General features: G+C 48.8%; 1 protein-coding gene across 6 annotated transcripts in view; it reads right to left on the reverse strand.

Annotated features, from left to right (window-relative positions):
* Positions 1-2,356: 2,356 nt before the first annotated feature.
* Positions 2,357-17,449, reverse strand: part of TBC1D1 (TBC1 domain family member 1) — a 227,337-nt gene continuing 212,244 nt past the window's right edge. For 5 of the 6 annotated variants that reach the window (XM_070452043.1, XM_070452042.1, XM_070452045.1 and 2 more), the window contains 3 exons: positions 14,254-14,423; positions 7,484-7,657; positions 2,357-4,176 (listed from right to left, as the gene is read on the reverse strand). In XM_070452043.1, the coding sequence (XP_070308144.1) occupies positions 3,976-4,176; positions 7,484-7,657; positions 14,254-14,423 (545 nt within the window). In that variant the 3' untranslated portion in view covers positions 2,357-3,975. Of the gene's footprint in view, positions 4,177-7,483; positions 7,658-14,253; positions 14,424-17,449 lie in introns of those variants that run through there. The other variant, XM_020905470.2, reaches the window with a different exon arrangement.

A 17,449-nucleotide genomic window follows, 5' to 3' on the forward strand; every position in this document is an offset into this window, starting at 1 on the left:
GCAGACGGATTCTCAACCACTGGACCATTGGGAAGTCTTCCCCTCTGGTTTTAACTCAGGACAAATTAAGGCCCCTGGAGATTCCACATCTCAGGAGAGAACATGAGTTGGGCTCCTTACTATACAGATCACCCTTCTGGAAAGTGAAGCACACCTTTCCTTGCCTTGAACTTGAATGCCATCAGAAGTGATTTGCAGAACTCACTGGAATTAAAGCTGGGTGATGTGGATTATTAGCTAGTTGGTCAGGAGACTGAGGGTCCCCCTGACCCTGCAGGTAACCATTAGCTGAAGCTCTCTTCTCAGTTTTTCCCTCTGTAAAATGAGATAGAAAATGATTGTCCAGTATGAAACAGAAGGTTCCCTCCAATCTGAGATATTTTGAGCTATCCCAAACCCTTAAAGCAGTTTCCATTTAACACAATGTGGCCGGTAAATTATTTTTACATAGCAAGTTTCTGGATCTTCACCTTTAGAATGTTCGGTCATACTTGATAGAGGGGAGTTTCATAGAGGGGCTTCCCCTCTGGCTCAGAAGGTCAAGAATCCGCCTTCCAAGGCAGGAGAGGAAGATTTGATCCCTGGGGGGTGAAGGTCCCCTGGAGGAGGAAACGGCAACTCGGCCCAGTATTCTTGCCTGGAGAATCCTCATGGACAGAGGAGGCTGGTGGGCTACAGTCCATGGGGTCTCAAAGAGTCAGACAAGACTGAGTCCATGGCACAACGATGCTAGAGGAAGGGGATGGAAGGCTGGGGTGGTCTGACATGTCAGCTGTGGTTCCTGCAGTTTTCAAGTCTCCAGTGTTGTACCATCAGTGACAAAGTCAAAACCAGTCTATGAATCCTAACCCTATGGATCCCGAATCATATATACTTAGCTGGGGGCCTCCAGTGAATGACTCACATGTGCACGCTCTCATTCCGGTTAGGCAGGTTCCAAAATTAATTGTCCTGGTTTGTATTACATCAGCTTGGTTAAGCCGGGACTACATTTCCCTGTGTCCCCTTGGCTCACGGTTCTAAATCAGAACTGACTCAAAGACAGGCTTGGGTGATTTTTGGAAGGTAAAGTGAAGCCAGGGCCACTTTTCTCTGCAGGGCGTCGGTCATCTATGGTGACGGACAGACACGAGGCGTCGTGGGTCCGTTTGTCCTCGTTCTCCTCCTCTGGCTCCACCTCCGGCTCTTCTTCCATGTTCTGACCTTGAGCAGTTCCCGAGGCTGGCTCCGCTCCCACTACCAAACGCTGGCTGCCGATGCGGAGGTGGTCACTGCGCGGCGGCCACAGCGGCTCCCGGAGCCCCGCGCCCCCGCCCAGGCCTATGTCAGCACCTACATGCCTCCTGCCTCCCAGAAGGGCCACCATGGAGTTCTCATGACCTGCGCACCTCCTTCTGCACCTTCTCACACAGTAGCATTTTCTCTTATTCTGGTAGCAACTCCTGCATCCTACAGCCCTCAGAGCAATCCTTCCCCCCAATTCACCACCCAAAGCAAACACAGAACCCTAATGGACACCGCTGTTCTATCTCCACGTAACTCCTCACAGGGCTCCCAGCTGAGTGCTGTGCATTGAATCTACGTGCTTTGTGTTACAGGATGCTTCCTGGGGATTCAAGGTCTTCCATCTGAGAGGGTATAAATTTCATCAACAGACAGACAACCTACAAGTGCACACATGTGTGTGCATATAGTTGTGTGTGGGGGAAAAACACAACAGGAAACTTTCTTAGTTTAAAAACTCGCCTCTGTGAATCCTCAGGCAATGATGTGAACGATGACTTTATCTGTCCCCAGCTAAGACACAGGCTGACTGTCCAACCTGTAAACACAAGCCCATGCCCACTGTCCTCCCCACCCACCCAGCGCCATCTCATAACAGCACTGGCTGTTACCATTGGCACGTAGCACGGGTGCGTCTGGTCTGAGCAGCCCTACTATGCACGCAGAGGAGAGATGTCACACTTGGGGAGCTGCACTTGAAAGACAAGACGCCAGGCCCTCAGAGAACTCACTGCTGGCTCGGGAACAGCCACACTCTGACCCACAGGCATTCATACACGTGCTAAGTCACTTCATTCACGTCCAAGTCTTTGCAACCCTATGCACCATAGCCCGCTATGCTCCTCTATCCATGGGATTTCCCAAGCAAGAATCCTGGAGTGGGTTGCCATGCCCTCCTCCAGGGGATCTTCCTGACCCAAGGACTAAACCCACATCTCTTGTGTCTCCTGCACTGACAGGCAGTTTCTTCACCACTAGTGCCACCTGGGGTGGTCCTTCAGCTTTTTGCTGAAAAGCAAAAACCCAACATTTTTTTCAAAAAAAAAAAAAAAAAAAAAAGGCAGCATAAAAGTACAAGTATGAATTATTTTTTATTGCTTTGTATCTTATTTAATGCAGAGTCGATGTTTTTGAGTAATGGTAATAAGATGTCCAAAATTCAACATTATTAAACATTCAAACAGTAAAGTATGTGGGAAGAAGACCTCACATGTTAACTCCGATAAATTACAGCTGGTGGAACAATTCATAATAAAGGCTATAGGCTTGTCATCGTGGTTTATGACACGCGCAATGGTAGAGAGCCCCCGGTGTCAACCAACTGTGTAGGCACCAGGGGTAGCATGTGTGCCTCCCTTGGAAACATCTGGAAAGATCCAGAAAGACTCCAGGTATAAGAACCCTTCCGTTCACCTCAGGCTTGAAAGACACGCCTGCCACAGAGGGTGTCAAAGAACTCCTGTGGAACAGAAGTGGTTGTGATGATAAAGACTAGACATGGTTCTGCTGTCGAGACGTGAACTTGCCTACACGTCCCCTCTCGAGTCCACCGCCCGCTCTAGCGTGTCATGAGGAAGGGCCTCAGAGGGCGACCAGATGACATCAGGCAGCAGCCTTTTGACGGCTGAAGGCACTGGTTCTCCTCGTCCTGAGGGAGTGGGTCACTGGGCTGTGAGTTACATTCAAATCGCACATCCTACCATGAAAAACTGCTCTCAGCTGCTGCACATTTGATGTAATTTCAGGCTGAAAGTATGAAGACTTTAAAACCCCAGAATGTCTGGGGCCCTTGAAAGTCCTGACATGCTGGGCAACTTCAGCAAGGAATCCGATTCCCAAGGGGTGGAGGCTCGAAGGGACATAAGGCTGCTCACATCGCATGATGGCACAACACAAACACACGACTCTGTAGTGTGGACATGAGACGCCACAGCGAAACAATAAATATTCAAAGTCTGCAGCTGTCAGTCACATGCGAGCCAGACCTGGTACAGTCTAAAAACCGGTGATTTTCCCATAAAAACATGTGTCTACAGTGAATGTGATCAACACTTAAGGGCTAAGCAAAAACATACGAAAACTATTCTTCAAAGACAAACTTCATTAAATATCAAGCATGGTGACCAAATTTAAGATATCAAATTTAAATAAATCACTTTTGATTTTTCCCAGGGGTAATGTGGGGCTTCCCCAACAAGAATGGTCACGGGCCAACTGCCCCCCACTGGTGATGCTGAGGGTGTAAGTCATGCAAACCCTCTTGGAAGAACAACGGACACATCTTTGCCAGAGGAAGCATACCTCCAGCCTCATCAGCTTGTGAAATACCAGAGGACTAACAAATGCCCTTTACAGACACAGTGATGCTGAAAAAGAAAGCAACAAAGAAACATAAAGGTGCATTTATTCGCGTCCATGCCATCTAATCTACTGAGTACAGTAATCAGGACTGGAAAAGGGAAGAATTAAACTTAAACAAAAACAAAAACACTGGGACGTCCGTCCCCTGCACTGGGAGTCAGTTCAGAAGAATCTGTGTGCTGGCACGCCAGCCTCCTCCCTGAGAAGCACGCTCCGTTCTCCGTTCTCCTCCGGCATGTTCGTCTCTCTCAGTTAAGGCCTGGACAGTGTCAGGGCAGTGGCCACACCTGTTCTGGAGCTGTGGGCTGGCAGGAGCTGGGCCCCAGGCCATCAGTCGCCCGAGGGCTTGGGCAGTGTGGGGTCAGGCTCCCGGCTGCCCAGCTCCGCCGTCTGCCTCTGGAGCTGCTCCACCGTCTGCAGCAGCGCTGACCTCTCCAGCTCCAAGGCCAGGGTGGCCTGTTTCAGCTTGCTCTCACTAGTTAGGAGCTTCTCAACGGTGGCTTCCAGGCTCTGGATCCTTCCATTGGCGACCTGGAGAATAAAAGAAGACATATGACTGTAACTGCCTGGGAGACGGTGAGAGATCCACGGTGCGCTCCGCCGTCCAGCCTTGGGGGCACTCTGGAGCCTAACTCCGGCAGAGACACACCTCTCCGCACTTATTATCACTTCTGGCACAAAAGCCTCCACTTCCCAGGCTCCCTCAAGGGTGGGCTGGGCCACCCAGAGACCCTCCAACATCTTTTTCTTCTGTGTGGCTACTCTGGACGCCACATGTGGAGATGGTGGCTTCCCAGTGCGAAGGGAGCCTGGTCCCCGAGTTGCCTCTAGAGACGGCTGAGAAATGGTCCAAGACTGCGTCATGGACACAAGGTGGTGAGTGTGCAGGGCTGAGCCCTGGGATCCAGACTGCTCTTACCGTAGCACAGTCTGCCTGCTCTGACAAACACACGCAGCTACAGGTACAAACTGGTTTTAGATGGACCATCAAAATGGTTTCGATGCGAAGGCCCACGCAAGAACAGCTCTCTAACCTGAACCTTTTGTTTTCCCTCCAGTACCAAGAACCGGCATTTCCCCCAGGACGTGTGGAGCGCTCAGGGGACCGAGCTCTGCTAAGAGGGTCGCGTGTGTGGCCTCACGGACCAGACACCAGTACTGTCCCCACTCCCCCCAGTCTGGATCCTCAACACTCAGGCAGTGTCTGGCAGCCCTTCCAGGAGCTGCTCTCTAGCAACGGACCCTTCTCCTCTTTCGAGTCCTCTCGGACAGGCTTCCCAGGCAACCACAGAATTGGCTCCAGCTGTCCGCTGCATCCCCGGGTGTTCAGGCCCAGAGTCTGCAAGGCAGTGCCCTGGCTCATTCACCCGCCCAGACCTCTTTGTGTCCCCATAGACTAAATGGTGTTTTTTCCCCTCATTTTCAAAATAAGGGCAACAGTTTTTTGAGCAAGGTAACACCGGTGACAGACAGACAATTTGTGACTCAAAGCTGAGCTCTGGCTGTGACACTGGAACACTCAAAACAGAAAGAAACAAGGCCTGAGACCCTAGGTCTCGTCAGTGACCAGGCGGGGGTAGTCAGACTCAGTGGGTAAGTCTGAGCAGCCCTCTCAGACCCCCACGCTCCTGCCCGCGGCCAAGGCCTACAGCTGGTCCCACCTTATCTCCTCCGAGGCCACGGCACTCCCAGGGGCACCGGCCAGCTTGGCAGTGCGCTGGTCTGCATGGTCATTGACTGCTGGGCATGAAAGTCAGGTCTCCTGCTCAATCCGACCGAAGCGCTCTCACCCTCCCATAAGCACCCAGCTCACAGACACCAGTGACTCAATGATTATTATGAAAAACACACATGCCTGATCATATGGTAGTATCAGACGTGTCTATGCAATTGTCTCATGTGTGCTGCTGGACAAAAGAGGTTAGACAGTTGAGTCTCCAGCTGCCAGAGGAGAATCTTCAGTGTTCAACAAGAAAATACATGGGGCCTTGGTATGTCCGACTGTATGAATGGAACAGAGTCAAGACACAGGTCAATTCTGATAGTTTGGAGAAAAAACCAAAGATTTGTGTTGGAAAATTAAGTACCGTACCGAACACCTATCCCTGGGCTCTGATAATTGTTTTAAAAAAGAATAAGAAAAAAGAGAAGAGCGTCTCATAACTTATGTGGCCTGGCTGAAAGATAGTAATTCCATGTGACTCAGAGGGTAAAGAGAAGACTACACTCAGGCCCCCGCAAACTGACATGCCGTAATCCCTAGCGAAACTCTCTGAACATCTGCTGTTACCAATTACTGCCTGATGCCTTTCTGGAGGGCTGGAGAGGTTGGAGCAGCTTTTCACAACTCCTCTCCTCACAAGAGGGGTACAGGATCACAGAAGCAGCGCCAAATTACCCCCCTCTTCACTACAAACCCACGTGGGTATCAGCCTAGTAAAATCAACCTTCTACTGGAGCGCCATTTTAACAAGACAAATGCTTCTAACGGAGATCTGAGCTTTCCATCCTGCTATAGTTCAGGGACTGACTGTTTGTATGCAGGGATTTAAAATTCCCACCTACACTGCAGATCCTTACATGCAAGACAAGGTTCTTTGTCCCCTGGCGCCTCCCCTTCAGGTTACAGCTGAGATCCCCCTGGAGAAATCATACCCAGACATGGTCATCTTCACGGTTAGGATATCTCCATCTTAGGGGAACATGCAGCTGACTTTGAGAATGTGGCCGGGAGTCAGGACTGGGTAGGCAAAGCCTTTTCTTTGTCCCTCTACATAACTATCTACTGGGTTACACTGGTGTAAAATCCCTGCTGGGAAGAGGACATTTTACACAATGGTTGACTGATTAAGCTCCCAGATTCTGGCCTTTCTCCCATCACTGCCAAGTTTGCATCTGCAAAGCAGCAACTTTTCAGGCAGAAAAATAAGAGTCTTAGATCGGGATGGAAAGCTTATTCTAAGGATAGCCTAGAACACCACAGAATATATATTTTGAAAATAATACAAATTTTTCTCCACAGCGGCTCAAAAGTAATTTTTAAACCCCACCCCCGCCAATACACACATTTCCGTAACAATGATAGCTGCACCCCCGATCATGACACTTAACAAGCAGATGGTCCGGTTACTCTGCTCCATCCGGTCGGTGGAGGCGGCGTGCAGAGCAGAGAGGTAATTTTCTGTCCTCGTCACACAAACAAGGCGATCAGAGCAGGTGGGTGACAGTGGGATGACACGGACTCTGGCACGATCTGGGGCTCTGCTCTGAACCTCCATGCTCACTCGCTCGTGCCCTCCAGCACTCGCCATGTGGGTATATCCCCACCCACATTTACGCAGGCCAAGATGGAAACTTCCAGGGGGGGAAACTGTGCCCTTCATGAGCCTAACCTTTGTATTTGCTCCAAGGACTCACAATTATGATCACAGCTCTGGTTTATTCTGTTACTCCTCACTTGATGTCACTCTGAGGACCTAGCTGGTTGTGCTCCTGAAAGCTCCTGCCTTTGATTCTCCCATCATTACTCAAGGCACAATGGCTAGCGTTTGGTTAATAGCACCAGAGAGCACTGTGGACCCAAGCTCAGTTCTTGGCACATCTCCTGACAGGGTAAGTGCAGAAACAGTCTCTCAGAAAGTTCCAGGACAGTCTGACCTTAGCAAAGGATAATCTGCCTGCTCCCTAACAGCACTGCTCTCCTGGGCTACCTTTGATCCCAACTACAAACAGCAGAAAGGGCCTACAGCGGTGGGAAACTCGGCCTGCGGGGCCTCTGGTGAGTTAATGAACCACCACATGCTCAGGTGCAGGCGGCGGCCTTGGAGATGCGCCCTACCTGCAGCTGCTCAAGGAGGTCAAGGTTCTGCTTGCGTAAGCTGCTGTTGGCCTTCTCGAGTTTGTCCATTCTTTGGTTCTCACTGAGCGGAGAAGGGTCAATCAGCTCTTCCTGCAGCACGTGGTACTCAACTTCATAAGCCTGTAACTGCTTCGAGATGTCCGTCTCAAACACCTGTTTCACAGAAAGGTCACCAGCGTTGGAAATGAGAACAATCGCACACACACACTCACTCTCTCTCGCACACGCGTGGCCACGTCAGTGGGTATCCGCTGAGCACCTACTCCGCACCCAGTGCTATTTGGTGATGAACACAGAAAACTCTCTGAATGGAGAAGAGAATAATTTTACTTGGGAAGAGAAAATTTAAGAAGCATTTGGAAATAAACTGAGAGAAACAATAAGTATAGGGCTTCCGTGGTGGCTCAGTGGTAAACAATCCATCTGCCAACGCAGGAGACGGGTTTGATCCCTCAGTCAGAAAGATCCCCTGGAGAAGGAAGTGGCCACCCAGTTCAATATTCCTGCCTGAAAAATCCCATGGACAGAGGAGCCTGGTAGGCTACAGCCCACGGGCCACAAAGAGTAAGACATGACTTAGTGACTCAACAACTGTCAGTGTGGGTCTCTGATGCCATTTTTCAATGCCAAAACCTTATTTTCTAAAAAAGCTTAAAAGAGTTTCTTTTTAATTCTTATTTCAGTACTCAGATCTCTTTTCTCTGAAAATTCTATTAGATATATCAACTATGGGTCAACGACAGAATAAAACAAAAGAATCACAGCCCTGCTTGCCCAGTCACCAGGTCAAAGTTTAATTATAGTTCAGCTGGGTTTTCAGAGTTACAAGAACAGCTAAGTAATGGAACTGTTTACTGAAAAACCCTTCTCTGCACATAAAAGATGAAGAAATGAGCCAAAACCCAAATGTCACCCACATAGATGAGTGAATATGAAACAATGCCTGCGTTGCCTTTCTTCTCATAATAGTAACAGTCGTGAAAAAAAAATCACCCGTGTGAAAAACAACCCCACAGTGCATGAGTGAGTGAGCTGTTCATGTTTGCACTTTCTCTCGGCGAGTGAGCTGGACCGAGGCAGGGCCGGAGAGAGGAGGCGCCCCAAGGCAGAGGCTGCTGCTGCCCCAGGCGTGAAACCCCGGCATGCATCTGAGAATTCAGTCACCGTGCAAAAAAAGCCAGCACCATCAGCACACGCGTTTAGAGAATCAAATTAGTATTTTCAAGAGCAGAAACTGCCTCTTCACAGCATTTCCTTAAGAAGGAAACTCCAACACAGTTAAAATCAATGAAAAACTCATTTCCCTCGATGGTATCCTCTTAGCATTTAAACATGAATGAGCCCTGTCTTTCCTGAAATCAGTTTTAAAAATCCATGTTTACTTTTTCACCATTCCCAGAAATTTTCTCTTCCTTCAGATGAACTTTTCAGCTTCCTGGCTTTCCATTTAATTCAGTGGCTAATACTAATTAGGCACAAAAGTCACTCCAGGCCAAAACACACTCTATTTGTGACGTGTGTGTGCATGCATGCAGTTGACTGCATTGATCTGATTCTCTCCTGTCCATCAGAGTGACGCTGATCTCAACAGGGACTATCACCTCTATTCCAGTCAAGAAAGCTGGCCTGGGAGCTCAGTCAGCCTCCAACGGGAGCCTGGCTGGCAACTCCCTGAGTGACCGTGGACAAGTTGCCTGGCCTTACCTGGCCTCAGTTCCTGGCCTCCCCCGGGGGGTGACAACCCCTTCCTCCCAGCATCTGGGGGGATCGTGAGACACACACCTGGCAAGCTGAGCTAAGGGATCTGCTTCCCACACTTGTCACAAAACCCCTCACACCCAAGCTTGTACTGCAATGAATGAGAGGCTGCCGCACCAGGGAGCCTCTGACTAGCTCAGCACAAAGGCTGCACACACTCAAGCCAAGGCATTTGTGTGTAATCACAAACAGAGTTCGGATAAATGGCGCACACACACACATCTCTTCTTTCACCCAGGTTTTGAAGTGAGCTCCTAACCTGGAACACCCAGGGATGAAACCTGGGGCCTTTGATGCAGAGGGGCTGAGGCTAAGGGCTCACGCAGGCCCCCACTGATCCCAAGGAAGCATCCCGGGTCACAGGCATCTTTGCTTAATTGCATCACCACCTCCTGGTGCCAACACACACACAGCCTCGCAGTCATGCCCAGAAATGTAACCCCGACTGCAGCAGCATGCAGCCGGCAGTGACGGTGCTCTGGTCCTCCAAGGATGTTTTTTCACATTGCTGTATATTCTTCAAAACCGTAATTATAAATGGCTTTGTGGTATTCTATCAAGTTGATGCATCAATAATCATGTTAATCCAGCCATCGAATGTTGGCTATCTAGTTACTTGCAAGCTTCTGTTATAAATGACAACTCTAAACATCTTCGTATGTACTGCTTTTCCCATATTTTGGCTTATTTCCTAAGCATACATTCCAAGAAATGGGATTACTGAATCAAAGGATACGAATATTTTACTGGCTCATGACACATGCTGCCAAATTGCTTCCCGAATGGGAATAATCAACATACAATGCCACTAGCAACATAAGAATGTGCCAGACACAGTACACCCTTGGCATTGGGTACTGGCATTAAAATGTTTCATTCTGTTAATCTAGGAAGGTAAAGAATTACACGTCACTTACATTTAAATTATGCACGAAGCCACATACTTCCCCAGCTATTACTAGTCTGCTATACGAGTCTCCTTCAGTGAATAATTCCTTTACATTCCTGGCTCATCTGCTCTTGGAGACTCAGGGTCTTTTCCTCTCTGCTGTCTGTGGACACTACAATGAAGCCATCAACCCTCATGGCAACAGAACCAGTCACATACTCTCCACCCTCCCCACCTCCACACCCCTCCCCCGAGTCGGCGGGGGTGCGGTCTCGTGGAGCATCTGCCCAGGTATCAAAATAAAGGGGTTCAGTGTCTGCGGGGAATTTAAAAATAGTAATAAACACAACTGAAAGTTGGTCTGCTTTTTATTATCACCACAATGCAAGCAATTCTCAACAACGCCAGGGGTAAAGGACCCCTCCCCCCATACTCCTACCCTCCTGGTATGGCAGCGATTGGCCTTGTAACAAACTTTCAACAGCCACAACCTGCCGTAGCCACGAGGACTCCTCCCAAGGCAGAAGGGGCAGCCTCACCACTGTGATTCTGAAGAGCATCTTTTGAACAAGGGAGCATTGGTGAGATGCCAGTTTCTCTCCTACCAGCTCAAGCAGAACCGAGACCTGTCTGGCGTGTTTACGATGGAGTCACCCACTGCAGCCTTTCCAAGGTGTGTGTGGCTCCCCCGGGGATCTTGCTGAAAGGCAGATTCTGACTCAGCAGGTCTGGGGGGCGGGCCTGGATTCTGTGTAAGTTCTATGCGGTAGGACAATGGTACTGGTCAGGAGCCCACTTGAGGCAGGGCCTGCAGGATGCTGAATGTGGCCTATGTGCTCCATCCTGCCAACCCCCCTGGCCTGCAATCTTCCCTGCACTGACCTGAGGCTGCAGGGCACGCGCTGTGATGAGACAGCCCTGATCTCCCTCCCCTTCCTTCCTGCCCCAGAGCCCCTTGCCCCCCTGCCCTGGACCCCGTCAGCTCCAGGCCGGCCTCTCAGCGGCGGCTCTGAGCCTGTCTGTGTTGAGCGGGAGCTGCAGGGCGTTCTTGGTGACTTTGCCCACCCTGGATGCAGACTGTGTCCCAGAGGCTCAAGGTGAGGTTTCCACAGAGAAGGCATTTAGTGAAATGCAGCTTGTCTATCACAGGGGTGCACCCAGCTCCATCCTTTCACACACAGGACAAATAACTCAGCCACGTGCAAGCAACACAGTATCATTTCCACCCTGCAGGCTCTCCAAAGTTGTACCTCTAAGCTGAACTTGAGACGAGAGCACCCTCTGCAGGAAGGGGAAGGGGCAGTGAGGAAACAGAAAGCTTGACAGCCCACAGAGGTCAAGTTCCAGATGGACCATGTCGGGGGGGAGCAGGGCTGAGAGCTGCCTGGTACCATGAATCTGGCTTCCCAGCGGGCCCTGTGGCAGGCTGAAAACCTGGACCTCAGAAGCAGATGCTGTGTCCCTACATGCCACGCCCAATCCCCACCTCCCCCAGGAAAGCTGAAGCCGTGCCTAGAACGCCTCTCACCCCCGTGTCTTTCTTGTGCTGTAACCGGGGGACAGCTGGCTGCAGCCCGTGCCCCGGGGCTGTCTCACCGCATGCTTTGCAAACAAAGCTTTATTGCAACGCAGTCACTTCACTCCACACACACACTGGCTCTGGCCACTTTCAGGCTCTAGAGACTGAGCTGACCTCACGTGACCTTGTGGCCCACACAGCCTGAAACACCTCCTCCCTGGCCCTGTGCAGAAAAGGCCTGGCTGAAGCCAATCCCCTCAGCTCCCTGCCAGCCCCGCTCACTGCTCACTCCCCGCACAGCCTGCTCCTGCAGCCCTTGCATGTGCACTCCTGGCGCTCCCACCACACCTGCAATCACTGTGTTACACACTCCTTTGCTGCATAGGATGGGCCCTGGTGTCCCAGAGTCTATTACACTCTTGGCTCTGCCACCCCATACAGGGTGCTGGGCATTTACTCCCTCTGTGCCCAGTGTCCCAGCAATAAAAATGAAGATTATGAAGCCATACACTGCGACCCAGAGTTGCTAGGGAGCTGATGGAATAAAAGATTATCATGTACAAAACATGTACCTGAAACAACTCAGGTACACACACACACACACAACTGTCCTCTCTCTACGCTGTGGCCATTTCTATTCTTCAACATTTAAAGAACATCCTTACAAACTTCCCTGGTGGCTCAGACGGGAAAAGCGTCTGCTGCAATGCGGGAGGCCTGGGTCCGATCCCTGGGGAAGATCTTCTTGAGAAGGAAATGGTAACCGGCTCCAGTATTCTTGCTTGGAAAATCCCATGGACGGAGGAGCCTGGTAGGCTACAGTCCATGGGGTCGCAAAGAGTCAGACACGACTGAGCGACTTCACTTCTAACATCTTCCTCACATCCTAGTGAGTATCCTTTACAGAAGAGGGGAGGAAAATGGGATTTTTCTTTTTTCTGGGGCTCAATATCCAGAAGGTAATAACATCAGCGAGGCTGCCCGCCTTTGAGCCCAGGCAGCAGGTCAAGGCGGTCACTGGCACAGACTTGGGTTTAGGGAACCAAGGCTCTTGCGTTCGCCCCAGCAGCCAAAACACAGAAGGATGTGCAATGAATGCTCTGAAAGAAGAGTGAATGCTCGGCAAAGTCAGAAAGGAAAGCATCACAGGGTGGAGGATTCCGTCTTAATGGACAATACAGGAAAACTCTGATTAAAGGATACCTGGAGGCACTGGGTGGAGCTGAGTAGTTGCTAAAGCGTTGGCCATGAGAGAGCCTCAGTCTGAAACAACACCTTTCCACTTCTTGGCCGTGTGACTGTGGGCCAGCTAATTAACCACTCTGAACCCTAGGTTTCTCATGAGTTAATTAAAACCAGCTGTCTTCTCAGGAGGTCATGACTGAATAAGATCAGGTGTGTATATGCAGAGTTGCTCAGAACCTGGCAAAAAGTAGGGCATCGATAAGTCAGTGATTCACACTGAGAGGAAGGGGCCAGGGAAGTAAAAGCCTCTCTTGAGAAGAAAGCACAGCATTGAAAAGCACTGCTCCTTCACATAAGTAAATGAAACATGCAGAGACCCAAAGCGGCACCCAGGCAAAACCCTCTGTCTCTTTCAGGCCAGACGTGCCTCCTTTTCTGGGCTCAGCACCGAAGGGGGAGCAGCAAATGGAAGTACAAACTGCTGCATACCGTGTGCGTGCAGCCCACCACTCTCCGATGAGCAGGAATTCTCAGACTTTTAAAAAACGTATTTATTTCACTATGTTTTAACCTAATTGCTGTAAGTGTTGGGCTTGTGAGAGGCCCGGCTGCCGAGTCTGTGGTGGCCCAGCGCAGAGATCCCTTCCGCAGCACTCAGCCATCTGGCCTCGGGACACTTCCAAGGGTGACCTCACCCACTGCAAGGCAGCTCAGTCCTGCACGGTCAGCAGTCATTACTGGAAGTCTTCCTGACACAGAGTCAAAATCTGCTCCCACTCCTACCCCAGACCAGTTAACACCTGGTCAAGCTGCAGGTCCCAAGTCACTTCACTCTCAACCTCTTAACATTTCAGAGTGTGATACATGCATACATGCAGTTCTACTGCACACAGAAACCAGAGGTATGAGACCACAGATGTGGAACTGAATACTATCCACAAACACACACACCATGAAGCAAACTTATAGAATATACATTCTTTATCACAACTTCATAGCAAGGTATTTTAGAAGATTCCAATTAATGCCATTCAGCACAAAAAGCACTCATTTTACAAAAGCCTACAAGGAATAAAAAGCTATGAATTTTGGAAGAACAAATGATGAGGGGTGAAGCCTCTTAACTGTAAGAACTTACAGTTATAATTCTTACAAACTGTAAGAAGCTGTGCTGGGTATCACATTCAGCACATGCACACTCAGACACACACTCAGTCATGGAACAAGGCCTTGAGATGTGCCTCCTACAAGCTGCTCAGGACTTGGTAGGTCCCGAGTGGTGGGAAACGGAGGGAGGGAGGGAGGGAGAGAAGAAGAAAGGAAAGAAAGGAAGGAAGAAACTCAGCTTCTGCACATCCAGGATTACTGGAGCTCTGGAAGGTCCAGACTGAACCATACCTGACTGATCGTCTTCTCCATCTGCACCAAGCCCAGGTTGGGTAGTGTGCTTTTTATAAAGTCAACTATGGTTTCTAGGTTTTCATGCTGCAGAATCAAGGGCTTATGGCTTCCCAGCAGACTTAGAGCCACTTTAAATATGACCTCTGATCCCTGAAGAAAGATCATATCTGGGAAAACACAGAAAAGCCAGAAGTTAATACGGACCCAGCTGCTGATAAAATAACACACTGTCCCTTTCACAAACACTGAAAAGCAGGACAGTGGGAAACACAATCCTAAATTACAGGATCCCGATATTTCAGATAGGGTTCTCAAGATAATACTAAGAAAACAATGTATGCAAACATACTGCTAAAATTTTGTCACAGGTTCAGATCTTTTTTTCACTCCAAAAATACACTAAATTCAAACATACTTCAAAAGTTGAACTGTGAAAAAGAAAACTTTTAATTAGTCTGTCTTTCCAGAAATTCTCTGGATTTCAAAGGTGTTATTACAAAAACACATGTTTTATGGGTAAAACAAAGATTTGTATAAATACTCTACCCTAATTTCTGATGCTGCAAGTGGAAAAAAATGCCCATTTTCTCTGCTTTGAAATAAGGAGTTTAGTGATGTAAAGATCTCTAAAAACTGTAAAAAGCCTACACCATTGCAAAAGTATATTATTTAAATACAAGTATACTGCTTGTTTAACTTATATGCAGAGTACATCATGTGAAATGCCGGGCTGCATGAAGCACAAGCTGGAATCAAGATTGCTGGGAAAAACATCAATAACCTCAGATATGCAGATGACACCACCCTTATGGCAGAAAGCGAAGAACTAAGAGCCTCTTGATGAAAGTGAAAGAGGAGAGTGAAAAAGTTGGCTTAAAACTCAACATTCAGAAAACTAAGATCATGGCATCCGGTCCCATCACTTCATGGCAAATAGATAGGGAAACAATGGAAACAGAGAGAGACTTTTATTTTGGGGGGCTCCAAAAATCACTGCAGATAGTGGCTGCAGCCACAAAATTAAAAGATGCTTGCTCCTTGGAAGAAAAGCTATGACTAACCTAGAGGGCATATTAAAAAGCAGAGACATTACTTTACCAGCAAAGGTCCATCTAGTCAAAACTATAGCTTTTCCAGTAGTCATGTATGGATGTGAGAGCTGGACTATAAAGAAAGCTGAGCACCAAAGAACTGAGGCTTTTCAACTGTGGTGTTGGAAAAGACATTTGAGAGTCCCTTGAACTGCAAGGAGATCCAAGCAGTCCATCCTAAATAAAATCAGTCCTGAATATTCACTGGAAGGACTGACACTGAAGCTCCAATACTTTGGCCCCCTGATGCAAAGAACTGACTCCTTGGAAAAGACCCTGATGCTGGGAAAGATTGAAGGCGGGAGGAAAAGGGCACGACAGAGGATGAGATGGTTGGATGGCATCACCGACACAATGGACATGAATCTGAGTAAGCTCCGGGAGTTGGTGAAGGACAGGGAGGCCTGACGTGCTGCAGTCCATGGGGTTGCAAAGAGTTGGACACAACTGAGCAACTGAACTGAATGAAATAATTTTTTTTCACTCTGAAGAATTCAAAGAACTTAATCAGAGTTATTTTCTAGTTCTTGCCATTTTTTCCCTTAGAATGGCAGGCAAATGCTAACCATTCCCACATCGACTATGCACAGGGGGAGGCAAGCGGCCCTCAGTCAGCCCACCTTCACTCTCCCTTCCCCAGAGGTGAAGCCATTCAAAAAGAGACTCCAATGCCCTGGGGCTCAAGTATAGAACTAGTAACTCACTGTCGGGTGACTAAGTTTGGGAAAGTGACCTAACAACCGGAATAATAACGTAAGAAGAAACAGGTTTTTTAAAGACAGGAGCATAAATCTAATTAGAGGCAACTGTCAGTATTTCTTTTTTTTTTAGGGTGGGGGGAGCAGGCGAATGGAAGAGACAAGGCAGCTATAAATGCCGTCAGGTGAAGGAGGACAGAAGCGGGGAGAGAGACTGCCCCAAGGGAAGGCGGCTGCAAAGCCTGACCTTGAAGAACCCATAGAAACTCCCCAGGTAAGAAATCAGGGAGTGATACTCTCAGCAGAAGGAAAAGAAGGTGGGAAGGCAGAGAGGGGTGAAAGCACACAGCACATGCAGGAGCCTGGAAGAGCAGGTAAGGTGGGAGTACCTTCTTCTCCCTCCAGAAAGTTTAACAATTAAGTAACTTTTAATTCATAGTACAGAAAATGTTACCTTTAAACCCATTGCCCCAACCCAGCTATTGTCATTTCTGCCCATCTCCCGATCCTTATACACTTAACACACTGGAATTAAAAAGAAACAAAACAAAACACAATAATCTCCTTGGAAAAGTGAGTTGATTTTCTGCATTTGAACATCCCTACATGAGGAAGTGAGATGCAAAGGCTTCCAGCAGCGTGGCAGGAGCCCGGCTCACAACCTCATGGCCAACTCTCCTTTTTTGAGCCACCAACAAAACAGGCAAAGGGGTTTAGCTGGCAGGAGAGGGAACCTAAAATTCAGCTGACTCCACCACTTTGCAAACTGCTTGCTGAGAACACTGCAAATAACTGCTTTGAAGACACTTCAGCAGCCCTGTTATCATGTTAACCTGTATAGGCACTCTATTTGAAACTCCCCACGAAATAGAAGTTCAGTTTTCCTGTGGAGGAAAATGATCAACTCCAGGCACACAGCCAGTCAGGTGAACTTACTCTGCATCTCTTTTCCATCCACCTTCGTCTTTGTCTAGGGCGATCCCTCTCCTGCACTTTCTCTGGGAGGCTGCAGTCCTGCTGTGACCACCCCCCCCCCACATCCCTACCAGGAAGGGGTAGGAGGGAGATGAAAGAGGATAACAGCCTTGCCGCAGAACAACCGCAGAGATTCTGTGAACCACACAGACTCGCTTCTTCACCATGGTATCATGTTACCCTGAAGAGCTGTCCCCAGGCCATCCAAACGACCTTGTTTTCCAGTCTCTTTTAGTCCTGAAGCTTCTCAGAATCCTTCCCTACATTACAGGTGGCTTTTGTGTTTTTGCCAAACTTTCGGTTTCCATATTCCACCTCCTCGCTCATCTAACTTGGCAGAATGCCCTACAGAAAACATCTGGAGCCACCACCAGCAGGAGCAAGAATGGTCCTATTTTTCAGACTTTTCCCCCAAAGGCAGATGTTAGA

The sequence above is a fragment of the Odocoileus virginianus genome, chromosome 21, assembly GCF_023699985.2.
Source record: "Odocoileus virginianus isolate 20LAN1187 ecotype Illinois chromosome 21, Ovbor_1.2, whole genome shotgun sequence".
In the NCBI taxonomy this organism is placed as follows: domain Eukaryota; kingdom Metazoa; phylum Chordata; class Mammalia; order Artiodactyla; family Cervidae; genus Odocoileus; species Odocoileus virginianus.